Below are 19,731 nucleotides of genomic sequence, written 5' to 3' on the forward strand. Positions count from 1 at the left end.
AAGACCATGGAGTCCAACACGACGCTAAAATAAAAGGCTAAAAAAATGGCATAAGAGCTCTACAGGGCGGCTACGAACTGAAGCTGGCTTTTCTTTACCTTTTTTTCCCAAAGAGACACAAGTCTAAAACAGAACAAAAACAGTCACCATTACTCTTCTATGCCACTGGTTTCACGAAGCGCAGACCGGGGCAGACAAAGGAGCGAGCGAGCGCCACATGGCAGGCTAATGGACGTTAAAAACTCACAGAACTCATATCCAACACTTTCAGAAACAAACCAAAAAAAAGAAAAGAAAATGTCCTTTTTCATACTCCTTTCCTTCTTTGCCATTAGAAATCTAGATCATTTGAGTTGTGTGGTTCAATATCTTTTTAAACTTTTTTTGGAGGGGGGGGAGGGGGGGGTGTTAGGCATTCACTTGATATGTGTTGATTTCAGTCAAAAATGTCCCACTGAACCGACCCACTGGTGCCCTGTGGAACATGCTTCTGCTGTTCGCGCTGAAGTTTCACGTCTGCGTCAGTCACGAGGGCGGATCATCAAATTCCTTTCTTCATCAAGAATCCCAACACTTTAGCCCAGACCGTGCTGCCATTTGTAGTCCAAATGTCCAGACTGTCACAGGTGCTGTAGTCCGTTCTTCTCGATGTCATCCCAGTGGCTCGTGGGTAATATTCAATGGTAGATCAATCATTAATACTCTTTTTTTTTCATTCCTTCATTCAATCACAGGCTTTTAAAATCGAGCAGGCTGTCTCCTGCAGGCAGAGGAGAAAATGGACTATAGGCGGGGGGAGACGGGGGTCACGTGTTCCCCTAGTTTAGGCCTCGTAGCATGTAGGGGAGATAAAGATCACAAGTTCCCACTGGCACATAGACAGTCGGGGAAACTCCGGGTTCACCCCGTTAGACATCAGAGCAAGGGGTTAGCGGGGCATTAGGTAGGGGACACGGGGGTCGAGATTACAGATAGTGCTTCGTTTTCGTATTGTCTGAGAACAAGATGACTTGCGGGGGCTTGCGTCTTCCCCCACCATCACTCTCCAGAGTTCTCCTCTGTGTCCTCATGCCTCTGAGCAGCACCTCTGCTGGTTCATCTTAACTTTATGCTTGATCCCATCGTACAGCTCAAAGTTGTAGTTCTCCAGTGTCGTGGAGGAGCGCGAAGAGAGCCCGCTGTAGGAGCACGTGCAGTAGAGGAGGAATCCCGCGCACACCGCTCCCAGCAGGACACCTAACGAGCTCATCACGATGATGGTGAGGAGGATCGGGTCGAGCGTGTACAGCCAGGCGTTGTCCTTGTCCTTCTCTGACACCAAGGTGACGGAGGGGGGGTCCATGTTGGAGGAGGGGGTGGAGAAGGAGGATGGCCACCCTGGGAACACATAGTCTGGAGAGAAAATAGGAAATCTTAGCAAGCTGATGTATTCAAGACCACAGTTGTTATTGATTAGCAACTTTGGAAAACATAATGCAATTAATTACTTTAAAGGTACGATCTGGTGCATGTGGTGAGCGCTGAAGTGTGCACTCCTACTTAGTAAGGCAATCGGGCTAATCCGAATAATGAATGTGTACACACGAACGAGCCAATCCGCAATTAAGTGCTGCATTTGGAGTGTTTTATGGAAGAACACACTGCAGACAAGCAGGAAAGCTGTAAACAGACAGTAAACAGACTTGTTTAGCGAGCTAAAAGCTGAGTACTCTCATCTTGTTTCTGTCAAGGGGCTGAAAGAAACAAGGAGCAGTGGGCACACACACACACATGTAATCTGTGATTGTTACAGACAGATGTTTTTCTCGGTGCCCAGAAGGAAGCTGTCTGTCTCACTTTGTCTGCCGTGGAACATGAAAGAGGAGGAGGACGAGGAAGAACGCACACCATATGCACACGCAGGCATGCGCTTTGCCAGCTCGCTCACACTCGTCTCCTTTCTTTGCACACACAGCAGAGATTGTCTGTCACCGTTGCCACGGGCTCTTTTCTGGAGGAGCCATAGGCATGCCTGTCCTTAAAGAGCAATTGCACTTGTCTTTGGGTGAGACTTGTAAAACAGCCAGTATAGCCCGAGGCTGCGAGGAGAGAGGAGGATAACCTCACCTTCGTTGATGGGGGGCTTGTGGTTGAAAACAGGATCTTTTTCAAAATCTATTGGCCTGGGATCTGTTAAAGAGACAGAAAGAATAACAGTATTAATCTAAACCGTCTGGAGCTACTCGAGAGTCCTGCCACGATAACGTCGCTCCGTGTCTACGCTGCATTTGTAGATGGGTATCAAATAGCTCAAAGAGTTTAAACTTTCTGAAGAGATCAGGGAAGAAAGCTCTTCCCAACTGTTTTGTCCCGCGCTCGGTCTATCAGCGAAAAACAACATCCAGTCTTACTGAACTCTTCTCCCAGACTACCTGCGCAAAGCCAGCAACTTCCATTATGTGATAAGCATCAGTGCTCTTTTTTTTATTTGCTTAGAAATGAAAAGAAAGCTGAGAGGAAAGACGCGAGTGGAGGCTGAAATTTAAAAAAATGAAAACACACAAAACAGTTTCATAGAAAAATATTACCTTTATTACCTTCACATTCACCACAATTTATTTTCTTTTTATTCCAAGACCGTGAAATTCAACAAGCTAAAATACCACTTTAAATGTTCGAGGCAGGCCAGAGTGCAAGGCTTTGGAGGTTTTGAGGGCTCAATTCTTCTTCAGTTTTATTCAAGGAAATTGACAGTCCCCAGAAATAAATGGAGCAATATCTGAGCAGCTGATAATCATTTACTGCCGGAGCAGAGGAATCAAAAACACATTATGAAGTGAAACTGTAATAGATATTCAGAAGATAAAAGGTGAAAAACTCATTTAGAACATATGAAAAAAGCTTCATTTCCTCAATTAGATAAAGTTGTTCGTCTGTGAGACAGTTTTGGCATCTTGCGATTACACCTTCAATAAACTGCATTTACAAACTTTGCATATTTTCTTCAAAGCTTACAGATGAATTCCTTTAAATGACACCTGATGCACCTGAAAGACTGTTTTCTAAAAAAAATTGATTTTCAAACCCAATTAGAGAACAAACTAAAGGAATTAACCAAATTTTAATTTCATTTCAAATATTAAAACGACAAACAAATCGTATGCTAATTGAGTGCATTCAATTAAGCGAACAGCGGAGCGTTTCTAAATGTAGTTATTTGACTGACATCAATATTTAATGTCCTCAAAGTGCATGACATTGAAAGACAACCATCAAATCTTGACAGAGGCAGAGAAAGTGCACAAAAGCAATATAACAGCAATGTGGCTTAGGCCGGGGATGAAGAAGTTTACAGCCTCAAGGCTGATTTTATTCAGGCGGAGCGAGTGAACTAAACTCAGCTTCATCTGAGGCCGTGTTTCAAAATGATCAAGCCTCTCTGCTTCCAACAGATTTACAGAAGAAACATTTAATTCATTAAGAAATAAAAAACAAAGCTATACACTAAAGTAAGATAAAATCTCAACGCGTGGTTGTATCTAAATTTACAATCAAGCTGAAAGCATGAAAGGTTGCAAAACTAAAAAGTGATTAAAGAGAGCGTCGGCAGCAGACTTTAATGAATTAATACTCTCGTGTAATTAGATGTAAAAACAGTGCAGTTATTCAGAAGTTAATGAACCCGGTAGCCGTGCTGTAATTATGTTTTAAAGGTTCCTACTGAAATGCAAAAGACGACACGTCTGTAAATCTGCTGCCTGACTACAAACCCTCCATGCTCTAAATTCTCCTTTTTCACTGCAAGCATTGACAAAACATTAAATCACTTAAAGAAAGATAAAAAGAAAAAATCAGGATAAAAACCAGAGGTTTGGACGCTCTTTGGATGACTGCTGAACGCTTTCTAATGATCCTGGCTGAAAGCCCTCGGGCGAGGATCCTGAGAAGAATCATCACATGGATCTGAAAGGAGATTAAAACTCCCCGTAGCCCCATTTTATCTCCCTTCTCCAATTAGTAAAGAGAAAAATAAAAAAGGATCTTTTTTATTCAGGAAGAGACAGGGATGGCTCTTTGGCACCATTTGCTGTTCCAGAGGGGCCCGAGGACCTGTTAGAGTGCTTGTACGATAATATTTCCACAGGAGGAGGAAAGAGAGAAAAAATAGAGATGGCCTCAGGGCTAGAAATGCTTACCGCAGGGCTTTATGAATGCAATCAGCTCCATTATCTAATTAGAATTATTAAAAGGCTTCAAAGTAGTCTGTGATGGAGAAGGGAGAGGGAGGGAGGGAGGCTGATTTATAAGGGCCGCATGAAAAGACGCCAGAAACTTGCAAAAGTTCGATAGAGAGTGAGAGAGAGTGCAGGGGAAAAGTGCACGGGTAGCACAACATAAATACACCCGTATATCATTCCTCTATTTAAATCCAGCCCCACATTGATTGGGTTATGGCACAAGGCTGCTAGAATGAGTCATATAATGTGTAAATCATACGCGAGTCGATTGATATGGAAGGGAGAGGGGCTCGGCACACTGAAAATGGATATGCAAGCACAAAATAACTAAAATACTTGTTGACTAAGGCACAAAACAGCATTTTATAAGATGCAGCATGATGAAATAAGCCAATATGGGGAATATCTGCAGTGTGGAAAAAAATGCACGAAACAATGATTTTGATAACGGTGTTTTGAGAGCTTGCTGCAAATCTGGGTTCTTGGCTAATAGAGGTCTGCGGTGGTTAGATGGCGTTTGCTCGTCTGTGTGTGTGTGTGTGTGTGTGCAGTGCACTGAGGCTTCATCACGCTGTCTATTCTGCCAAAAGACTTCTTTCATCTGCTTTTGTGTTTGAAACAACCTGCCCTCCTCCATCTATTCTTTCTCTCCTTCAATCCAAACCACAACCTGCCTCCCTGTTAGCCTCCCTCTTAGAGTAAAAGAAAGATCTATCTTTAGAAAGTATAGAGAGCATTTTTTTCCTTTTACTTCTTTCATCTCCCTCCATCTCTGGGCACATTCTTTGGAGAAAAAGGGGGCTCGCTTAATGGGCCCTTCTCCTCTGAGAGATTTTGCTCCCCTCCATTTCTGCCTCTCATTTTCTCTCCTGTGTTTTTCACTGGGAGGATTTGCAATGAAGGGAAGGAGAAGAACAGGAACAAGTGGGTTTTGATAAAAAGGCTCAGGGATTTGGGCATGAACAAAATGATGTAGGGGGGTAGAGATGCTGTGAAGTCCACTCTGATACACCGTCAGCTTCACAATCTAGATAGATTTTTTCTGACATCAGGTGAACATTCTTCATAAAACACGTTAGTACTTTAGATTTGCTTTATTATGAGCTCCTATCTTATTCAAACTAGAAGCTTTAAAAGAGCTTTCAAAGCTTTCAAAACACTAAATGACACCGAATAGTTTTTTTCATCTCAGTGTGCAGAATCAATATAATTTTTAGTCAGCAAGTATAAAAACAACTATTGTGTGACTCGTGTGCACCAGCAACACAGAAGGACAGAAAGAACATTACTCAATTTATGAAAAGATTCACAGTAAATGTAAGTAAATTAAGAAGAAAAGTGCTCATGTTCTCTATACTGCAAAAATATGAACCCGCTAATCAGAAATGCATCATGTTGCACTTGCTGATTAAATACACAATCAAACTTATAAAAGCAGTCCTGTTAAAATGCCAAGTAAGACCAAGACGAAACATTCAATTCATTTCAATGTTGTTAGTATTCAAACAATAGTCACAGCAAGGTCTTTATATTCAAAAATAAAGACCTACAATAATACAGAGACAACCCCAACAATCAGACACCCCCTATAACCAAGCACCTGGCGACAATGGGAAGGAAAAACTCCCTTTTAACAGGAAGTTACCTCCGGCAGAACCAGGCTGGGGAGGGGCGGGGCCATCTGCCGTGACCGGTTGGGAGTGAGAGCTTTCTTTAATATGACTTGTAACTTGTATAGTTCAATTTAAAAACAAACTGTTAATGTTTCGGAGGGAATAAATAAATAAATAAATAATGAAATAATGTGGTTGCACGTCCTTTTATAACTGGTTTGCATAGAAAATTAACCAGTGACATTCAAAATCATGCCAAACAGTAGGCAGTACACACCTGCCATCGGTTAAAGAGATGCTGACTACAATCAAATAAAGTTCAGCTGGTCTAACACGACTTTTCTGACACTTGCTTAGTTAACACTTTGTTACTGACTAAAAGAGACATAGTTAAGAACCGGGTACCCCTCCAAAGTGGTCAGGGAGGTTGCCAAGAGGCTGACCGCGACGTTAACTACATGTGACAACAATCTCTGCATCCTTCACTTCTTCCATAAGCATGTTCTACGGTCTGAACTCTGTGGCCGCAGTCCAGAAAGTGCCCATCACCAAAACACCACCAGACCCACTGTGAAGCACGGTGATGGCAGCATCATGGTTTGGAGCCATTTTTCTTCAGCTGGCACTGGGGAACTTAAATAAATAGTAGTCAAGGTGTAGGGAATAAAGAACAGTCTCAAATACCAACCAACGTTGGTGCAAAACCTTCAGGTGTCTGCTAGAAAGTTCTAGATCGATATGAATTTCACCAAGTCATCAAAAATATCCTCACCAGAAAAGTTGAACCCAAAAGAAAACCTGTGGGGTGACCTGAGGAGGACTGTGCACAGGCGACACCCTCACAACCCGACCGGTTTGGAGAGGGTCAATAATGTTAATTTACGATGTGCCATGCTGACAGAGTACTACCTCCAAAATGCTGTGTAATGCAACCAGCTTACTTTAAATGTGAGATTTCCCTCCTTTTAAGAATTTTAGTTTGTTTTCCATGTGAACTGTACAGGATAAACTGTCGGTCACATTAAAGATGGAAAATGTTGGAAATTATTTATCTCGGTCTCAACAAAACCTGAAATTTTAACAGGTGTGTCGACTTTTTCTATCCACTACACAGACCATCATTGCAGTGAGTGACAGATGCCGATTAGGGGTGTAACAGTTCAGAAGCAGACGCTAAATTTGCGATACATCCACGGCCTCGTTCGTTAGACCTCACCGCCGCTGCGCTCTCGTCTTGTTATTGATACGATATGGAGATGATGTGAAAGTTAAGTGCATCAACTCAGTGCAAGACTGTAAATACAGACAGACCATACGTGACAGCCGTGGCAGACAGACACAGGGATCTCCTCATCATTGCTGCTAACTGCAGGGTCACGTCTGGTACATTAGCCAAGCTTGTAAAATCCAGTTTAAATGAGCGTCTGTTTACTGGAGCATTTTTGTGTTAGTATAAACAGCATGCGTTTGCAAATATGGGATGAATATTAGCAGCTGACAGATAGATTTTGCATCCTGTAATGATGTGCTAATTAGACATGACTTTGTATTGCTTATGATAGCTGGTCATGTGGAGCTGATAATACCTGGTTAAAAGCAGCTGTTACCTACAGGAGAGGATTAGGGCCACTGAAGTTGAAAAAGTGACGACCCAAAAATATTTTCCTCAGTGGCCCTAATCCTCCCGTCCAGTGATGTCCTGTGGAGGTAGGTAATTGTGTCAAAAACCTGTTTGCTGCTTTTTCTCGTTAATTCAAAAGAAACATGAACTGTACCGTGGATCTGGAGAATTGTTACACCCCTAACAGAAAATACATAAATAAAAAGTTACATTGTTGCTGCTCTAGAATCAGTCTGCAGTCTTTAAGCAGATAAATGGTTTTCCAAAAGGCTTCAGTTGTAAAATGCTCTTTATCAAAGCAAGTTTGGTCTCATTTATTGGACTGGATACCAGTGTTGGATGTGTTAGAAACAAAAAAAACCATTGGTAATTATGTGCAGAAAATAAAGACTGTTTGTAGATTGTTGTATTTGCAGAGATTTAAGAAAAACAATATTCCACATTCAAATGATGCACAATAGTACTTCTTTTCTTTTTGTTTCATTTACCCAACCTAATGTGTGCAAGACATACACGGGTGTTTCGTTTGAACATTGACAGACACAGGCATCAGATTATCCATGAGATCCAGGCAACAAACTGTAGAGTCAAACTGCATCCATTCAGACTCTTACTGGACACAGAGGCACTACCTCATATCGGAGGTTATAGGTTTAAAGCACGTTTTTTAAAAAGGCATATCCAGAATGTAATGAAAAACACACTCAAAGTAACATGTGAGACTTGAAAATCTCAGAAGTGTCCGTGCATATATTGGTGCGCGTGTTTCAGCTGATGTGATGCGACGTAAGCCATCTCAGAGCTGCAGGGTGGATGTGCAGCTGTCTATCTGTCACAGCTGGACGGGCAACACTAATTCTTCCTTTCTTCCTGTTTTTTTGTTATTAATCTGTTTCTGTCACTATCTCAGTCTCGCAAACATACGTGGGCAAATAAAATTGGGCTTCATTCAGTCCCGGAGAAGCAGCCATCACTCTTAATGCTGCACACAAACACAGCGTGTCTTTTCTACCTGTGTGTAAATCCTTCCTCTGTCTGACGGGTATCTGGAGACAGGCAATGTCCAAGCTGCAGATCAGAGCGGGGCAGACAGACAGATCCTGCTCTGACATTTACTGAAGGTGGGGGATATGCTGTTACAACCCTGACATTGTACGCTGCATGTAAATGCAGTGTGTGTCATCCACAGCCTGTTATTCATACTACCTTTACTGTGATTTACTGTGGTCATAATCCAGCTCGCTGTCAGGGTTCAGGTATAGAAGCCAGTCTACGCTCGACATCAAAAAAATTGCCCTACAGTGTCGTTATCAGGCCCTCTTCAGCCATCAGAAATACAACTGAAGCTCTGTCATCTGCTCTTCAGGGGTACAGTTTAATGTCAGGACTTCTTTCTACCAGTTTAGTGAACGCCGATCAGTTAATTAGATCAGTCGTCAGCAACGTGCACTGGAGTGCCTCTGTGCAGATCCTCATCAGTGAAGAGCAGTGATTATGCTGAATACGGCTTCTTTTCACACCCCTTGATCGCTTCATTTAAAAAAAACATACTATTAAATCAGACGAGCCTTTTCAACACTGGGAATCGTAGCTGTCCTCTTTCTCCAGTGATACGGTGAGCATGGGTTCCAGACTCGGCCCGGTGCTTGGGTTCAGGTTGTTTTGGTTAGGGCTATGGATCAGATTACAGCCTGGGTTTTGGCTCTGGTACCAGTTTTGGCGACCTTGCTGATATGGCAGTTGGTTGTTGCGGTACGTCACCGAATGATGATGACTACTGCTGGTCTTCTTGGTCGCCCAGTGGTACCGGTGGCAGCACAGTATCACCAGCACGGTTATACTGACCAGCACCAAGAGGGCACCGCCTCCCGCCAACACATAGTACCAGAAGGCAGGGACTGGCTGCACCACCACTGTGTCTACTGTGGGCTCCATTCCAGATATGGCACCCCCTGGAGGGCAGGAGGACACATTACTGGTTGGCTCAGTAGATGAGCAAGGCAGGCATGCAGACTGCATTAAAGAGTTCAGATTTAGAGATCTATGTTCACGTCACTCCTGTCAGAGTGTGAGCATGGCAGGTCTGTCAAGCTCTGAGCATCTCCACACACTGAAGCATGCTGCTGCAGTAAAAGTGACACTTTTTTTCAAACATTATAACTTCAAACTGCAACACTAACATGCTTGGCTAACTTCCCTATTAATAATAATGAGTTTTATTTAAGGCAAACACACTTTGTTCTGTTAATAAACTAAATATATTAGTTTGGCTATCAGCTCACGTATGCTAATAATCGTTTATGTTAGAAAAGCCTCCTTATCATAATTAACAATATTAAAACTAGAATGACTGTTTAGTTGGACTCTAATTTGTGGTTTCGTTCCTAATTCTACTTGGACAGAATTTTCCACCTGGACCCTGAAAAGGCTTCTGAATGTGGCCGAAATACCTTCTTAAAAAAGATGGCAGCGTTTGATATATTCTTTATTTGCACATCTTTCACATCTATAATTAAGGTGTGAGAATCCAGACTGTTTGTAAGGGGAAATTTAGCTTATTATATCCATATTTAAAATGTGTTTTGCAGCACTTTAAAAGAATTAATTACGAAAACTATGAGCATTCAAAGTCTTCTGAGGACTGAAGCAGAACATTTTTGCTTATTCAGCTTTAATTAGGGCTAATTTATTATAGTGTTTGCCTAAAATCATTGTAAACTTGGAGAGAACAAAGAGCTTGACAGACCTAACAACAGAAGCAGGGGTCATTTACTCTACAGCGCAGTGTGCCGAAACTCTCGTGCTCGCCGCTATTTAAAGGTAAGAAAATAAATCAGGCAAAAACCACTTTAGCTTTAACATTTTGCTGTGTGTTAATATTTAAACAACCAATTAAAGGCTTCATTTCTTATAAAATATTTAACTTACTGTAACTCTTCTCTCTCTTTTTTTGATTTATGCAAACATCACAAGCATTAGCTGCACATTGACACGCAAAGGCCCATGCCATGCGTTCAGATTGGATCAGAGAATGCAAAGCCTTGATTATGCAGTGCTTGGGCGACTTGAACAAAGGGCGGGGAGTGGGTGTATTTGCTGGGATGCGGCATTTTTATTGGGGCAAGATCAGACCGAATTTGAGTGCGGAGAGAAAGAGATGGAGATGGAGAGGGGGAAATTACAGGGGCAGAGAAAGGATAAGAAAGAAGGCATTATTGGAGGAAAGAATGGAGTGAAATAGAGAGGGGTGGTAGAAAGTGAGAGGAGAGAGGGTGCAAGGGTGGGGAAGAGAAGGCAGGGCGCTAATCCTGCCATGATATCTTTAATCCTGCATTAAAGGGTTTGTCTGAAAGTTCAATACTCTGTCAACTCGCAGTGAAAGAAACCCGCTGAGAGAGAGGTTATAGAAGAGAGAGAGAGAGAGAAAGGAAAGGGGGAGAATAAAGGAAAGACGGTGCATGAGCAAGAAAGACAGGAAGGAAAAAAGAGGAAATAGAACTGAGGCGAGCGAGGAGTAGATGGGATGAGAGAGAAGGAGAAAAAAGAGCTGAAATAAGAGATGGAGGAGAGTTGCAAAGCAGGATACAAAACCTCACGGAACCAGTAAGCTTAATTTAGTCTTTTTTTGAAGTTCAGACGCACTCTTTAAGGGTTTAAAATTGGCTGTGATTGTAAAGCTGCGCTGCACGGAGAGTCTTCCCACCGGTGGATTAACTGACAAATAATTTCCAGGGCTGAAAAAGTTGACCGTTACTTTGCTTTTTGAGGTAGCAAAGGGGAACGGCTGCTAAAGCTAAAACGTGTAGCTTTCAAGGGATGTTTGGTAACTAGAGCTTCTGCATCACTTAATTAGCATCAAAGCCGGCCTCTCACTTCACAAAAAAAAACAGAAAACCAGAGTAAGCCCCTTTTCTCTGTGTAGACGCACGAGTGTGTGTGCAATAATCAACCTATGGCTTTCAACAGACACTTTCAAATGTTTCTGCGAGTGTCTTCTTAACATCAAACTTTTTCTAAATATATGTATATATATTTTTACTGTACGTTTTAATCCACCAGAAAGATTTTATAGTAAAAAACTTGCAGTCTGTCTGGACTATAATCAAATATGAGTGCTGCCAAATCAGCGTCTGACCAAATGCGATTTGTCACCATCTCCCCTTCTGTTCCTGAGTCATGGTTGCCATGTAATGACCACAAAAGTGTTTTTGCACAACATTATGATGTCACAGTGAAGCTGACCTTTGTCCTTTTGGATATAAAGTATCGCCACTTTGTCATTATATCCCATTAGACCTTTGTGTGAAATTTTGTAATAATTAGCATGTGACCTCTGAAGTCATGGCCAAAAGCTTGGTTTGTAAGGTGATCTTGACCTTTGACCACCAACATATAATCAGTTAACCTTTGAGTTCAAGACACAATTTGAGGTATCAAATCACCGGACTGGCACAGATGGACAACCTGACAGCGTCTGACAGCGCGGCGTTGCCTTCACGGAGCCGACTGAGGCGTTTCACTGAGGCGTTTAGGAAAATCGCTGGTTGCTTATGAGTGCACTGAGTGTTTTTGCATCTGGTGACTGCTTGCAGCAGTACCCACAGGTCACCTGGCGGGGAGCAACCAATCAAACAATCACTGCGACTGCAGTCACTCTGCGAATGACTGGCAAATGTTTGCTGATATTTGCCGTCTTATTTATGAAGAAGTTTCTTTGAAGATGGCATCTGACTGCTGGTGGTCTCAGAGCTGCAACAGTTTCAAAGGTAACAAGACTGTAAGTTCATATAGTGCAATCATTTTGATTGTGCCGGAGTTTCCTGTTTTCCTTAGTGTGGAGTTAAAATCAATTAAGAAATTCCGATTAAGCCTTCGTCACTGCTTCCTTTTAACAGAAGCTTTCCGTGACAGCATGAATATTTCTCACAGTCAACTTTAAAACTGTCAAAAACAACTACGCTTTGTTTGTCTCACATCGAGACGCTAAGAAGAATAAACAACACCTGAGGTGTAACTTTATCTGCCCAGAGAGAAACCCTAAAGGGGCTGAGATCACTTCTTAAAAGGAGAAATTTAATCCTTCTTTCTGGGGGTCAGGATCAAGAAACATGGTGTTTGTCAGAACCAGCAGCGTTGTCATGCTGGGAGTCACATGACAGTTTAAGATAAAGCAAGGATTAGGTCAAATACTCGGGGTATGAGTCAGGTGATGTGAATTTTCTGAACTTGTCTCCTGGGTTTCACTGGTGCTTGGATGTCTTTGTATTTTCATTTAATGTGCTGGACAACAAGAAGTGCTTCTCAGAGTTCACACTGTGTTCATAGTTTACACACACACACACACACACACACACACACACACACACACACACACACACACACAAACAGAAATATTTGAGGAAAATAAAAGTCCTCTGGTTTAAGCCTCAGCCTTCGACGAACCAAATCACCAAAAAGCCTTTATATTATTATAAAGTTTTGTTAGCATGAGGTAGAATCCGAAGTCCAGTTTCCATATGCAAGTCTTCAAAGAGACCAGTATGTGTATTTTGTGGGCGTCTAAACAAAAGCACAAACAGCTGGTGGTTTAGGTCCCAACCCAGACTTCGAAAACAAGAGATCCAGTAGCACAATCGCTCTAAAACTTTTTATCGTTTTCCAGACTGGCCTATTTCTGGATGAATGAGAGGGAAAAAGGGAAAGTTGGGTGTGATGTGCTCTGCATTTCATGTAAGTGGGATCAGGGACAAGAGGAGAGGGGACGGCAGGGAAAGGAGAAGGAAAGACAAAATGAGGCGTAAATGAGTGTGGACCAGGAGCAGCTGGATGTGCAGGGAAAGAGGATGCTAAGCTGTTGAAATTGAATCAGGATAAAGGAAACTATGATAGGAAAGACTGATTATGAAGACAAATATGGATGGACTGATAAAAAGCTCTGTAATTTCACTGACACCAAAGAAACAGACCAGAAGGAGCAATTTAACCCTGACCCTGTGATTTAACCTTTATCCCTACATCATCTGATAAATTGTTTATGGTATAAAATGAAACCTGAGTAAGAATTAAAAACCGTAACAAATATGGTTCAGTGCACTGCTCATATTTGAAACACCCTCTGTTACAGCTGCACATTGTTACTAGTCAAGTGTTACTGTTGCAGTATGTATTCATGTGCGTGTTTGTTTGTGTGAAGGCAAAAATATATATTTTCACTAAAAAAAAACTACAAAATCAGGTGTTTCAGCCCAGCATGCAAGGAGTCATGCCAGAAAAATGCAGTGGATCCATCCTGCAAACCTGTCCCCTCACAAAGCCCGCTCCACTCTGGTTTTGTACATGTGCTACTAAAAGAAGTACTGCACATGCGCAGTGATGCACAGTAATACCTCAAACTTTACCCCCTATCTAGTTAACAGTGTGTGCTGTGGAAGCCTGTATGGTAATAAGGCACTAACAGGGTTTGCAGTGCTGCAAGCTGAGCTAAGCAACAAAGCAGGAAGCACAGACATGTTGGCACAGGAAGTACAAATGCATGTGAAGTAGAACTTACTTTTCAGGCCAGGAAGTAAAGCATGCAAAGGCTCTGGAAAAGAAAGGAAAAAACAAATGTTAGTGAAGCTAAGTTAGACGATTAGCAAGAGTAAATGTGAAAGGATATGTGTCGCCCATGGCGTTGGAAGCTTCCTTCACAATATGAAATGCAATAAAATAACAACAAATGTCCTCAGCTTATATTATATATGATTACATTTATATGGTGCTGATAGTTTTAATGAATGTCAACACAAATGTTTTTTAATAGAGTTGCAAAATTGCACCGCAGTCCTGGTTAAGGCGTTTGTAACTCAATAAAGCTTTGTCGAGTTCAGAGGTAGTTTAAGACTCCAAAGGCCCATATATCCTCCAGGATGACAGTTATTTTTACAAAATGGAAAGAAAATAAAAAGAGCCAGACAAGAGGGAGGGAAGAGGGAAAGTGACTCTTGTTATGTCTGTCATTTCTCACCTTCTCTTTGCTTTGTCATTCTCTCTCTCCGATTGCTCTTTTTTTTTTAAAGTTTTTTTCTACAGCGTTTTCATCCTCTTTCTTTCCTTCGGGATTTTAACGGCAGAAGAAAAAGATAGACGGAAAACAGGGTGAAAAGGGTGAGGGGCAGAGTGACGAGAAGGGAAATTGAGGAATGAAGAGGAAGGGTGGAGGTAAGTTAAGGGGTCGTGGGAAGACGGAGTGAATTTTACTGCTGTTTATTATTTGCTGGAGGACGTGGCATCTTTTATGGAAGTGAGAAAGAGTGAGAGAACGGAAAAAGAAGGGGAAACTAGTTACAGCACAGATAAAGAAGCAGTAGTGAGAAAACTAGCGTCTTTGACTCACAGAAACATTTGACTTAAAGGTGTACTAATGCACTACAAAGGCAAATATATTCTGACTGGTCCTAAAGTCAAGCTTGAAAAAATGCCCATAATACAACTCATTTCTGCCTTTAAATCTTTTTACAATAAAAACAAAGTTGTTTCTGAACCAAGGCTCACATACATTTTTGTGAAATCAGGAAATATGAAGGACTTCAAACTTAACCCAGCGTGTGGAGTGCATGGAAATTTGCTCTTTTTTCTCTGCAAAGCAAATTGTTACAAGTGAGCCGACAGCAGTCGCTGACAGCAGCCTCATTGGTTAACTACTGTCTCTCTGCTCCAAAGTAGAGAGTCTCTCCAGTAATCAAGCACAAGCACGCACGTTATTTTCAGTGCTCGACTGCAGAGACTGAACGGAAGATAATGCTGGAGATGGATAAAGCGAGAGCAAATAAGGAAACAGCAGGATGGGGTGGTACAGGGAAAGACTAGGAGATAGTGGGAGATATAATAAAAGATAGTGAAGGATCCATGGCCAAAGGGCAGTTGTGACCTACTTTCTTTTTTTGCGCTTCACTTTTTTGATGTGTGTGTGTGTGTGTAAATGAGAAATATTATGATTTTTTTCTCCCCCATCACTCTCGCTCTCTGGCGAAAACACAGAATAAATGTTCCGGTGTGAAGCAGGGAGAGAGTGATAGCCGACAGACGGAAACACTGACCAGCATATTAATGAAGGTGCCAACAGGTGAAGGGGACTTACGTGCACACTGCTCCAGGTCAGCGCTGCTGCTCATGTGGATGTTGTCTATTCTGATATGTCCTCTTGTCGGGTGTTCAAAAAACCCCTCAAACACCACCTACACCAGAGAAAGTGACATACAGGTGATCACAGCTCAGCTTATGTGTTAGCTTCTTAATTCAGGGATTCATAAACACACTAACACTCAGCGGTTATCTACCTGATATTCTCTGGGGCTTCGAGGAAGGATGGTGCGCCCCTCTTTCCAGTGACTGCCTTGGTCACCTTTTAATGCCCATAACAGCGTCTCTCCCTGGTCGCTGTCCTTCAGCAGGACCCTCAGGCTGCCCTGTGCCTCTCCCTGGAGCTGGTAGTAGAACTGGAGGCAGAGCGGGCCTTGCTCTGGCCCCACTTCGGGGCTCAGCAGCCGGGCTTTCTTGCGCAGGGTGTGGCTTCCGGCATCGAGATGAAGGTAGTTCCCTGAAAAATCTGAAAGAGGCCAAAAAGTTGTGCTGGTTATGATACCGATGTAAACTTGGTAATTCATTTCACACTAATGGGTTGTAATAAAAGATAAATTAGCAGCCTTTAAACTGACACATCATTACTCTTCTTAGCACAACATGACACCACATGTATGGCTTTCTGCGTGCTATTTGCATTTTATTCATTAACTGGATCCCAGTTTAATGTATTTTATGATTTGTGACAGTGCTGTGTAGTAATGCAGCAGGATGTGGTTGTTTACAGTTTAAGGCATTACTGCCATCATTCTGTGGTATGGGGCTTAACTGCAAATGAGACTGCCATTTCATCATGGCTGCTAATGGCTATGGATACAAATGAACACACACACACATGCACACAGCTCTAGACTAAACAGCCCTAATCATTCTGAATGCTGACACCTCATTCTGCTGCTCTCCATGTTTTTGCTACACTTAGTCAGCACAGCCGTCGTACCGACGCCGTCACGATGCCTGTGCGCGTGCGGTGTGTATCTGCGTGTGACTGCTTCCTCTACACACAATCACTCACTCAGGGTTTTTTTTTTCAAATTCACCTTCTTTCTCTGCACTCGACCCAAAGACGGGATAGAAAGACGAGGAGAAAGCAAAGAGGCTGAAGGGAAGAGAGAATAAGAAAATAACAAAGAGTGAGAGAAAAAAGGCTGCGCTACAGTGTTTTCCTCCCATTCTGAACACAAGCATAATCATTAGCTTGCTGCTGTGTTTGGCTGTTTGTCTACTATGGCTGGAGAGTAAAAGCTTCGGTGGAGCTGCAAATAGCCTTTTTATCGACAGCCCGAAACTGTGTGTGACACTTCTCGAGGAGAGACGGAGAAGAAAAAAGGGTAAAACCCCTAAAATAATATCTATCTATCTATATATCTATCTATATATCTATCCATCTATCCGTCCATCTATCCATCTATCCATCTATCCGTCCATCTATCCATCTATCCGTCTATCCGTCCATCTATCCATCTATCCATCTATCCATCCATCTGTCCATCTATCCAGCTATCCATCCATCTATCTATCTATCAGCTATCCATCCATCTATCTATCTATATATCTATCCATCCATCTATCTATCTATCCGTCCATCTATCCATCTATCTATCCGTCCATCTATCCATCTATCCGTCCATCTATCCATCTATCCGTCCATCTATCCATCTATCCGTCCATCTATCCATCTATCTGTCCATCTATCCATCTATCCGTCCATCTATCCATCTATCCGTCCATCTATCTATATATCTATTCATCTATCTATATATCTATCCATCTATCTGTCCATCTATCCATCCATCTATCCATCTATCCATCTAGCCGTCCATCTATCCATCTATCTATCAATACATCTATCTATCCATCTAACCGTCCATCTATCCATCTGTCCGTCCATCTATCCATCTATCCGTCCATCTATCCATCTATCTATCTATACATCTATCTATCCATCTATCCGTCCATCTATCCATCTATCCGTCCATCTATCCGTCAGCTATCCATCTATCTGTCCATCTATCCATCTATCTGTCCATCTATCCATCTATCCATCTATCCTTTCATCTATCTATCAATCTATCCGTCCATCTATCCATCTATCTATATATCTATTCATCTATCCATCCATCTATCCATCCATCCATCCATCCGTCCATCCGTCCATCCATCCATCGTCAGTTAAGACAGGAAGAAAAACATTTGACAGCTTTTGCTGTTCATCGTAATGAATAATGGATTTGTAACTCAGCTCCTCACTTGGAGGCAATGGAAAAAAAGAGCTAAATTACCGTTGCTCATTAAGTACAGTTAGAGAAAAGTTGAAGTGTTTTTCTGTCGTTCTGCGTTTGATCTTGGCGAACGTACAAGGGGAGGGAATTAATTAACAACTCTCCATGGGAGGGATAGACAGGGATGTAGAATTGGCTCTGAGGGAGGGAAGTGTGTGTGTGTGTGTGTGCGTGTGTGTGTGTGTGTGTGCGTGTGTGCGCGCGTGTGTGTGTGTGTGCGTGCGTGTGTGTTGCAGTCTGTTTACAAGAGTGTTGGTTCACTTTTAAGTATCTTTGTTTATATCTGTGTGTTGAGTCTTTGTGCTCGTGTGTGCATGAGTTCTTGTGGTGGTGTTTCTTCATATGCCATCCTCACACTTGTACAATAGGCCTGTATGTGTGTGATTAGGTTTCACGTGACACAGACAGCTGATCAATATATTTCCCATCACATTTAAACATCAAGACGATTGGATGTAGCGCTATGAAGAGAACAAAAGCGAGAGAGCACTGTCAGTTATCTCTTTTTGTCTCCTTTCAGCCCTTCCTTATCAATAACTGTTCCATCTCCAACAACAATTCCTCTTTCGATGAAAATCTCCAGGGTGAAGAATTTCAGTCGTGTCATATCTGAGATCAAAAGAATAACTTATGAGCTCGGTTCTGGTTGGATTTTCCTCCCTTAAAAAAACCTAAAAGGCCTCTTAATGACAAAGGCTGGGGATTTGATTTGCATATCGAGACAGCTTCCAGACAGGGTGCCACGCTAATGTTGCTGTAGAACAAGACTTAATGTCATGTTGCTGTCAAACATGGAGACAGGGACGCTGCTAAGTCAATTACATACACTCACAGGCGCACACCAATAAGGGTGCATACATATACGTGCGCACATTCACGAGATCCTAGTGAGCTGTAGAGTTTTGCCTTATGTCACGGCCCTGTCTGTTTATAAAGCTGCTGCTCGTTCAACCATAAACTGGATGGTTTCAGCAGATACAAAGAAAGCGTTGGTGGATGGCAAGGTCATATATATGTGTGTGTGTGTGTGTGTGTGTGTGTGTGTGTGTGTGTGTGTGTTTGGGGGGGGGGGGGGGGGGGGGCTTATGCCTTGGGTGTTTAATATACAGACAGTTCCACCTTGAGTTGTGGGTGTAAGTGTGTGTGTGGAGCCCCGGGGAGAGCTGAAGAGCTAAGGCAGCACTTCTGTCAAAGCCATCATCTGACTTATCTGACCGCTCTGGGCTGTGTGTGTGCACCTTATGGGTGTGTAGGTACAGTAAGTGTGTGTGCGATTGATAAAACAGTCCTCCTGCTCTCTAGTTAAAAATGGACATGGAATGGATGGAAATGGAAAATTGCAAGTACCACTGAGGGAAACGGAGGTGAAGCCAGCGAGAATATATGATATATCAGTATGAATCAACCTCAAAAGGAAATGAATGACTTTTAATAAAAGAATAATTCAGCTGTGTGTTGAAGAAGAAAACACAAGATAATAAGGATTGAGAACAAAAAGACATTTGTAAAGAAAGATTAAAGGAAAAGAAGTTAGAAAAAGAAGAAACATGAAGCCCGAAGTCAGATAATTACAGCATTCAAAGACGCTTCAAGCACAAAATAAAAAAGATAAGCGAAGAAGAACTGTCGTGGATTAGATCTGAAAACGAGAAAAAATAGAAAAGACCCGACAAACAGGATGAGAAAGTAACAAACTAGGGTAAGGAAAGTGAAACTGTTAAACCTAACATTTTTTTAAAAACTCCAATTAAGACATCGTGCACACTTTTTACAGAAAAGAGTGAAATCCTTGCATCATGGTTGCTGTCAGTGGTTCCTCCCAGCACTGGGATGCATCATATTCCACCACAGGACGACCGCTTTGCTCTTAATTAGCT

The 19,731-nt window shown here is 42.2% G+C and overlaps 1 protein-coding gene across 3 annotated transcripts in view; it reads right to left on the minus strand.

The window, feature by feature from the left end:
* Nucleotides 1-404: 404 nt before the first annotated feature.
* LOC102785402 (neuropilin-2-like) overlaps nt 405-19,731 on the minus strand; it is an 87,176-nt gene continuing 67,849 nt past the window's right edge. Inside the window, exons 14-18 of one of the 3 annotated variants that reach the window (XM_006793661.3) lie at nt 15,770-16,038; nt 15,571-15,667; nt 14,002-14,034; nt 2,107-2,169; nt 405-1,392 (exon numbers count right to left, since the gene is read on the minus strand). In XM_006793661.3, the coding sequence (XP_006793724.2) occupies nt 1,067-1,392; nt 2,107-2,169; nt 14,002-14,034; nt 15,571-15,667; nt 15,770-16,038 (788 nt within the window). In that variant the 3' untranslated portion in view covers nt 405-1,066. Of the gene's footprint in view, nt 1,393-2,106; nt 2,170-2,196; nt 9,404-14,001; nt 14,035-15,570; nt 15,668-15,769; nt 16,039-19,731 lie in introns of those variants that run through there. The other 2 variants (XM_006793663.3, XM_006793662.3) reach the window with 2 other exon arrangements.

The sequence above is a fragment of the Neolamprologus brichardi genome, chromosome 16, assembly GCF_056152115.1.
Source record: "Neolamprologus brichardi isolate AB-2024 chromosome 16, ASM5615211v1, whole genome shotgun sequence".
NCBI classification, from domain to species: Eukaryota; Metazoa; Chordata; class Actinopteri; order Cichliformes; family Cichlidae; genus Neolamprologus; species Neolamprologus brichardi.